The sequence below is a fragment of the Acomys minous genome, assembly GCF_964271855.1.
Source record: "Acomys minous genome assembly, chromosome: 12".
NCBI classification, from domain to species: domain Eukaryota; kingdom Metazoa; phylum Chordata; class Mammalia; order Rodentia; family Muridae; genus Acomys; species Acomys minous.
Window position 1 is genome coordinate 112,214,514 of NC_140493.1, and position 8,369 is coordinate 112,222,882.

The 8,369-nt window shown below is 59.4% G+C and overlaps 1 protein-coding gene across 1 annotated transcript; it reads left to right on the forward strand.

Annotated features, from left to right (window-relative positions):
- The first annotated feature begins 235 nt into the window (after positions 1–235).
- Positions 236–6,601, forward strand: SLC25A10 (solute carrier family 25 member 10). The gene is made up of 10 exons (XM_084803140.1): positions 236–440; positions 2,753–2,872; positions 3,220–3,334; positions 3,430–3,478; positions 3,685–3,726; positions 4,795–4,838; positions 4,926–4,996; positions 5,311–5,403; positions 5,690–5,767; positions 6,304–6,601. The coding sequence occupies exons 1-10, from the start codon at positions 351–353 to the stop codon at positions 6,460–6,462; spliced, it is 861 nt and encodes a 286-aa protein (XP_084659266.1). The 5' UTR covers positions 236–350; the 3' UTR covers positions 6,463–6,601.
- The last annotated feature ends 1,768 nt before the right edge of the window (positions 6,602–8,369 follow it).

The following is an 8,369-nucleotide window of genomic DNA, read 5'->3' on the forward strand; positions in this document are numbered from 1 at the left end:
AATGGCTGAACAACCTCGGATCTGCGCCCCACGCCAGAACCTGGGGAGTGGAGGTGACCATGGGCTCGCCGCAAGGGGCTTCACGGTCGTCTCCGTGGGACCTCCTCCTCCTGCGCCTAGCTGCGGCCGCTTTAAGGAGAGAGGCGGAGTCTCCAAGGCCCGCGCCCTGCCGGGGGCGGAGTCCGCCAGTCCCCGCCCTGGGGCCGCGCGGGCGCATTGGCTGCACCGGGCGCGGGCGCTCCGTGGCACTTTGAACCAGGCGTCCTGCAGCTGGGACCCGGGTTGCCGCGCTGACCGGGTCGGCCCAGGTCGCTGCTGCTGCTGCTGCTGCTGTCGCCGGTGCCCTGGCCATGGCCGAGACGCGCACGTCTCGCTGGTACTTTGGGGGGCTGGCTTCCTGCGGGGCCGCCTGCTGCACGCACCCGCTAGACCTGCTCAAGGTGAGGCTGAGTCGCAAGGCCGAGCGCCTGCGCGAGCCCCGGGCGCCCGGACGGTCCTGGGCCCGGCGCCTACCGCGGCCGCCGCTCGGCTGCGCACCCGGTGATTGCGGCCGGCGACGCCCACGCCGCCCGCTGTGCGCAGCTGCGCTCTCTTCCCACGAGGCAGCGGTGGAAAATCCCCGGGAACCCTGTGTCCACAGGTGACGGACAGCTCCGCTGTCACCTGGTTACCCCCTTATCCTCACAGACGGCTGCCCAGCCTCAGCCCTGCGCCTTAATTCCCGTGTGAACGCTGCCACTCTGAGCCGTCCCGGGGCCGCAAACATCCGACAACTCTGGTTAAAAGTTGTGGGTAGAGTTGCAGGGGACACGCAGAGACCTGCCTGGTGCTTAGCAGGTGCTGCGGGGTGGACGTGAGGGTGGCGGGCTAAGAGGCGGTGCTTCCGTTTGTGTGGTTGTCACGCTGGGGTCTGCACAGCCCTAGGTGAACCAGGAGACCCTCCGGGCCCTGCCCAGGACGAATGGCCGCCTCGGCGCGAGAAAAAACAAATGAGACACGTGGTTTTGTGGGGCTTGGGTTTTTTTGTTTTGTTTTGTTTTTTTCTTTAAAAATAAGTGCTTATAGGGCGCCGGGTGTGGTGGCGCACGCCTTTAATTTCAGCACTGAGGGAGGCAGAGTGCAGGTTGTGAGTTTGATGCCAGCTAGTCTACAAAGCCAGTCCAGGACAGAAACCCTATCTCCAAAACCAAAAAAAAAAAAAAAAGCTTATAGGGCAAACTAAACTATGACAGCACTCTTCCTGTTCCCCGGGGCCAGCCCTGATTCTGTCTCACCACGGAGAACAAAGAGCTCACCCACTCTACGCACGGGGCTCCGACCAGAACCCCAGGCTGGCCTGTGGATAGAGGTGCTGGCTGCCACCCCCCTCAAACAGCACTTTGGATTGGCCCCTGAGGTCTGAGCCTCAGGCAGTTTCTGCCACTTTAGGTTCCAGGCTGGTCTCTGATTGGGGACTGTACTGTTTATTTGTAGCCATGGCTTATCTTGAAACTTGGTATGCAACTAAAGCTGGCCTAAGACTCTGTGTCCTCCGCCTCTGCCTTCCAGGGGCAAGGGTTCCGGGCAAATCCCTCCCGGCTAGCTTTTCTAATTAGTGAGAAAGCTGGCCCCTGGTTGCAAGTGGGATTGGAGCCTCCCTGTCCTGGGAGTCGCGAGCACAGCTGCAGCCCCTGGGCACTGGTGGGAGGAAGGTGCTGTCTTGAGGGGCTTCTCTTGAGGGTATTTTGGTATGTGTTTGGTTTTTTGAGACAGGGTTTCTCTGCGTGGCCCTAGCTGTCCTGGACTTGATTTGTAGACCAGGCTGGCCTTGATGAACTCATATCAATTTGCCCGCCTCTGCCTCTGGAGTGCTGGGATTAAAGGCATGCGCCACCACGCCTGGCAAGACCGGATCTTACTTTACCTCAGGCTGGCCTCAAACTCACGATCCTCCTGCCTCAGTGACCTGAGTATTGGCATCACATGCTTGAACGACTATGCCAGCTTTGAAAACTTGTTTTGAGCCGGGCATAATGGCGCACGCCTTTAATCCCAGCACTCGGGAGGCAGGGGCAAACGGATCGTTGTGAGTTTGAGGCCAGCCTGGTCTACAAAGTGAGTCCAGGACAGCCAAGGCCACACAGAGAAACCCTGTCTCGGAAAAAAACAAAATAAAAAGAAAGGAAGAAAACTTGTTTTGAGGTTGCTTGGTGCGCTTGTGCACAGGGGCTGTTGCCCTCGTGGCCACCGGTACTTGCTTGGGCCTTGGCCCTCTGCCCTCCCCATCTTAGCTGTCTCCTCATCCTCTCTTGGCACGACGGTGTATGAGGGTGTGACTGTGCTTGTGGCGCCGCTTGTGGCGCCACATGTGGCCACGGACAGGCTTCTTTAGGATCAGTACCAATAGAAGGGTGCTTATCCTGAGCCACCAGCACAGGAGCGGGAAGTGACGCCAGGCCCTGAGGGCAGTAATTGCCAAGGCTATAAAATAAAAGAGGGAACAATTACAGGCCTGGGGCCAGGCACACCCAGCAGCCCTAGTCCCTTAGGATCCTCCACCGCCCTGCCTTGGTTTCCTCACCTCTAGCCCGGGGTGCTGATGGCCCGGAGTCCACAGGGTACAGACCTGGAAATGATTGATTCCGGCCTTTGCCTCAGTAGAGCTTGTCCAGGCATCAGTCTCCGTGGCAACCTCGATTCTACCAGCTTGTGGCCAGGTGAGAGCTCTGCCCCGCGAGCGTGGACATGACACGCCCGCCCTGCCTGTGCACAGGTACACCTACAGACCCAACAGGAGGTGAAACTGCGGATGACCGGGATGGCGCTGCAGGTGGTGCGAACCGACGGCGTCCTGGCGCTCTACAACGGCCTGAGTGCCTCGCTGTGCAGGCAGGTGCGTGCACGGCCGGTGGGGGGCTCCCGGCCTGACATCGGCTTCCTAGGTCTCGGAACCAGCTCCTCAGGTCCTGGTTCTGGGGCCCAGTCCTCTGAGGGAGCCCCAGGCAGCTCCAGCTGCTTTCTCTTCAGACTTATGACGGACGGAACGCGGGGTAGGAATGGGGCGGGGGTGGGAACACCGAGGCTGTGGACAGCTGCAAGCAGCGCCTCTGGTCTGTGAGGTGGCTTGGCTGCTTGCGAGCTCAGTGGCCTTAGAACGGCTACTGTGTGGCCCCGGGGTCCATGCGATGATGACTGGGCTGGGCAGTGTGTCCAGTCCTCTGAGCCGCGCTCCTTCCCCAGATGACCTATTCGCTGACTCGGTTCGCTATCTACGAGACCATGCGGGACTACATGACCAAGAACAGCCAGGGGCCTCTGCCCTTCTACAACAAGGTGTTGCTGGGCGGCATCAGTGGTGAGCGCTGCGCTGCGCGGTCAGGGCAAGGCCAGGGCAAAGGCCCAGGATGCAGGGAACCGTCACCCATGGGCCTGGCGTTTGTATCGCCACAGGTTTAACTGGAGGCTTCGTGGGGACCCCAGCAGATTTGGTCAACGTCAGGTTTGTATGTGCCTCTTGGCCTCCCAAGGGTCAAGGGCTTCCTGGACTCTGCAGCACGCAGTGTGGGTTTATGGAAGAACTGGATCCCATGGTCTTACCCTGGACTTGGGTAGGCAATCCCGCATCGTTGCCCCGGGCCAGTGAGCTAGCCTGGGCTAATAATGTACAGCCCCCGCCCCTCACGGCCTGTTCTCCTACCGTTTCAGGATGCAGAATGACATGAAGCTGCCCCTGAGCCAGCGGCGCAAGTGAGTTGTGGTGGGGCGGCCTTTAGCCCGGTGGGGGGAGCAGAGGTGAGAGTCCGGGACAGGGAGGACACCGCACAGCTGTGCTGTGACTTAGCCGGGATCCCCCAGGTTGCTCATGGGGGAGTAGGGAGCTGATGGCTTTGGAACAGGTACCGCGCACAGTCGCCCTGGGGTCACTAAGGGCTGTTGTCACTTGGTCCCCTGAGACTTTTGTTGTTGTTGTTCTTTCACTGGGCCTGGGCCTCGCTGTAGCTGAGGATAGCCCCAGTCGTCTTGTCTGTGAGGTGGGGCACGCCAGCATCAGAGCCCGTTGAGTAGGTCACCTGAGAGAAGGGCTCACGGCCAGGAGGCCTGGCGTGGGAGTGGCCATCCTCCATTCTCAGCCAGCCCCAGGCACAACGTGGGGTCAGTGTCCTCTGCAGAAGCCGCTTGCCCTGCCCTTCCTGGCACAGCCTTGTGTCTGTTATTAGTCCGAGCTACCTCCCTTTCTCCTTCACCGTGGGGGTCCAGGCTGTTTCTAGGCCCCTTCCCCCCTTGGCTCAGGTCGCCCGTGGACTCCAGAGCCTCCTGGGTTGCCCTCCACAGGGCCAAACAGATCGGTTTCTACTTCTCCTCCATCCCAGCTTATAGTTTATTTTTATTTGGGGGCAGGTTCTCCCTCATTCTGTAGCTCAGGCTAGCCTTGAATTCCTATCTCAGTCTACCGACCGAGTGCTGGAATCACAGCATGTTAGCCAAGAGGGCAGAGGCCAATCCTGTGTGCTGGGAGCCACAGCAAGCCCGGGGTTTCTCAGGAAAAACCTCCAGCCAAAGGAATGGCGGAGCAGACCACTAAAGCTTTGCCCCCAGGCAGAACCAGCTAGAGCCTGCAGGAATCATTTCCCGAGTACCCCCACCCCCACCCCCGAGAGGACTACACCCCTGTGAGATCCCCACTGAGTCTGATACCCATGACGCAAGAGTCTTGTGACCCACGTTGGGAACGCGCCCCTTTCTGGGGTCTGAGGCACTTTGCAGAACAGGCGGCTGTGGTGAACCTCACTGACCACCCACCTTTGCTACCAACAGCTACGCCCATGCCCTGGATGGTCTGTACCGCGTAGCCCGTGAAGGTGAGAGCAGGGGGGTTTCATGTTACTGTAAATATGTGGGTGATCAGGCGCGGTGTTACAGGGCTGGCCCTCCGCTTCCTCCTGCAGAAGGCCTGAAGAAGCTGTTTTCTGGAGCAACCATGGCATCCAGCCGCGGGGCCCTCGTCACTGTCGGCCAGGTACGCTTCTGGTGTGGGCTTGTGGACAACATCTCTGACCTCTGACCTCAGGGGTCACAGAGCATAGCAGTGCGCACAGGGTAACCTGGGGGTGGGAGGATTATCCTGGGGAGGGGTGGGCACAGATGGATGGGTCCTGCTGCAGCCGGGGGTGACTTTGAGGCAGACCCTCGCCTGCACCGTCCAGGTGTGGTGATGGAGTTGGCAGCAGGCGCTTGCTCACTGTCAAGTGTTGTCGCTGTGGACCCTGTCTACTCTTCCTGGGCCTGGGGGTTTTTTTCTTTGGCCGTAACTGTCCCTACTCCTATGTGCAGCTGTCCTGCTATGACCAGGCCAAGCAGTTGGTCCTCAGCACTGGCTACCTGCGTGACAACATTTTCACCCACTTTGTCTCCAGTTTCATTGCGGTAAGTGCCCCAGCGTGGTTGGATGGGGTGAGGGAATACGGGGCTCCCTTCAAGGCACAGCTGGGGTGAGCCTGATGATGCAGCCTCTCGGAGGCCACATTTGGGAATAATCAAGTTCACACGTTAGCCCAGGCCAGGGTAATTCCTGTGTCACCTGTCCTGGGGACCCAGGTAGCCCCGGGACACTCAGTAGGGAGAAGGGCTCTTTCAAGGTGTCGTGTGGGTCGGCATGCAGTGAGGGTTTTAGGGTGCCTGAAGGTCCGTCGGTGACAAGTTCCCTCCCTAGGGTGGATGTGCCACGTTTCTGTGCCAGCCCCTGGACGTGCTGAAGACCCGCCTGATGAACTCCAAGGGAGAATATCAGGTAAGGGCGGGGCTGCAGGCTGTGGGCCTGGCTCCGGTCCCTGCCACCTACAGCCATGCTCTGGAGCAAGGCTCCCCTCAGCCTCGGCCTGGGCTCTCGGCCTGAGGTGGATGTGTTTCCCGCTGGGGCCTCGGCCTGGGCTCTTGGCCTGGGGTGGATGTGTTTCCCGGGCATGGGGGCCGAGGCGAGGCAGTTGACCTTGTTTCCTTCTACTTGAGCAACTCTCTTGGTAGCTTGGGGTGGGGTTGTACTTTTCCAAGGCCTGGGCCTTGGTTTTATTTTACACACGTTTCTTTTAACCGAAGCAGCTTTCAACACAGGCAGTAGTAGAGTTGGCCCTGAAAGCCAGTCATGTTGGTTATCTGAACAGTCCGTCCACTCGGCCCATGTGGCTCTTACTCTTCTGTCCCGGTGATGTCACAGCCTGGGCCGAAGTTGTTCCGAGCACCGACCATGTCCGTGGCATCACTCGGAGCTGCCAGGTTCTCTGGGCCTTTGAGTGAGAAGCCCTCCGTCTCCTTTACCGTCTCTCGCAGGGCGTTTTCCACTGTGCAGTGGAGACGGCAAAGCTTGGACCACAAGCCTTCTACAAGGGTCTCTTCCCCGCGGGCATCCGCCTCATCCCCCACACCGTGCTCACCTTCCTGTTCCTGGAGCAGCTGCGGAAGCACTTCGGCGTCAAAGTGCCAACCTGATGTCACCCAGGGACACCTGGGCCGTGCTCAGACCCTGTGCTGAGCTACTCGGAAGAGTGGACGGGAGTGGACTCCCCTCCTCCTCGGCCTGGGCCCCTGCTGTGTTCCCACCCTGGGGCTGGCTAGGCCTTCTGACCCTGCCTCGGCCAAGGCTTGCTTCAGTGTCCTCTGTCCCTCCCGTGGCACCTCTGCCCTACTTACTCCCCACTGGGTTGTCCTGTCTTCTCACCCCATGATTCACTCAGGAGAAAGAGGTCTGTCCCAGGGCAGTGTCACTGTCCCCACCTCCCTGGCTGCTGCCTGGCCCTGCCCGGCAAGCAGGGAAAAGCTGAGTACACATCTGAATCCCGCTGGCCCTCTGTACACTGGAACCTGGGTGGTGTGGCGGGGTGCAGACCTAGGCAGCTTCTCCTTACTCACCAGAGCACTAGAGCACGCACGCACTTTCGACACGAGAGGGACCATTGTGTGGTGTTGTGGAAGGTAGTGCCTTCAGGGGAGGGAGCACAAATCACCAGCACGTGTGTGACAGTGGAGTCCAGTAGGCGCATGGGGTTCCCGCGTGCTCCTCCTGCTACAGCATTGGCCGCTTTGAGGTCAGTGCTGCCGAACCTGCCACTCAGCAGCTACTGCTGTTGTCAGGGACTGACCATGGCCCTCAAACATCTGTGCCCTCCTGGGCCTGGCTTCCCCAGGGGCACACAGGAACCTAGCAGAGCTGAAGCCATGATGTGTATGTGCCCTCCTGGGCCTGGCTTCCCCAGGGGCACACAGGAACCTAGCAGAGCTGAAGCCATGATGTGTATGTGCCCTCCGGGGACCTGTCTTCCTGAGTGGCAGTGGCCACCCCTTCATTATCCCGCAGGCTTCAAAGCAGCCTTGTTTTCCCTCAGGTGGGAAGCTGGGCCCTGTGCTCATTTGCCTCACACAGTCCCCTCAGCACTAGGTCCTCACCCAGGGGGCATCAGTGGGCTCAGGGGCACTGCCTGCACCCTCGCTCTTCAGGATCTAATAAAGCAAGAAGCCTGGGAGACCTCCGCGTCTTCCCTGCAGGCTCCTCACCCACTCTGAGGCACTGGCTGGTTTTTTTGTTTTTTGTTAAGCTCTCTCACTGATTAGGACAATGCAGTGGGTTTTTGCACCCACCAACTAAGGACTAACTTCTTAGATGGGGGAGAGCCTCTGGGTAAGGGTCAGTAGGAAGAGGGAAGTGGGACCGCCAGGAGAGAGGGCCACCTTAACCCACAGTAACAGGCGCCTCTAGAGTCAGTCCCCAGGCTGTTGACACCGCAGCTTCCACATGGAGCCTGGGCTAGGCCTTACTCATGACGCCAAGGCCACTGGGAGGCAGATACCACACCTGATCTGCTGCTCCCGGGCAGCCTCATGGCCTGCATGGCCTCCCTGAATGTGAGGAAGTGGCCAGTCTGGTTTGGTGGGGTCAGGCCTGGCAACAGGCCCTGCAGGGCAAAGGTGCATGAGGTAGGTCTGCACGCCTGCTTTCCCTGCCACAGAGGAGGGCAGCTAGAAAAGTTCCCTGCTCCCTGAGGGAAAGAGAAACAAGTAGGGCAGGTCAATGGACAGCCAGCCTGGGGTGCCATCCTAGGAGCCCCTCTCTTCATAGGGAGAAGGGAACAGTGGGCTAGCCTCGCATTCCCATTGTTGGCTTGTAGGCCCAAGGCAGAACGCCACTTTCCACATGAGCCCTGGGCACAGCTCCAAGGCCTGAGTCATGCGCACTTTCCAATGAACCTTAGGTGTTTTTTCCCTAAAGAATGACTTTATAGTTCACCAAAGCTAACTATAGTGACCAAAGGTGAATAGTTACTTTTTACTATAAGAAGTCAGCAGGGCCCAGCCGGGCATGGTGGTGCGTGTCTTTAATCCCAGAGCTTGGGAGGAAGAGG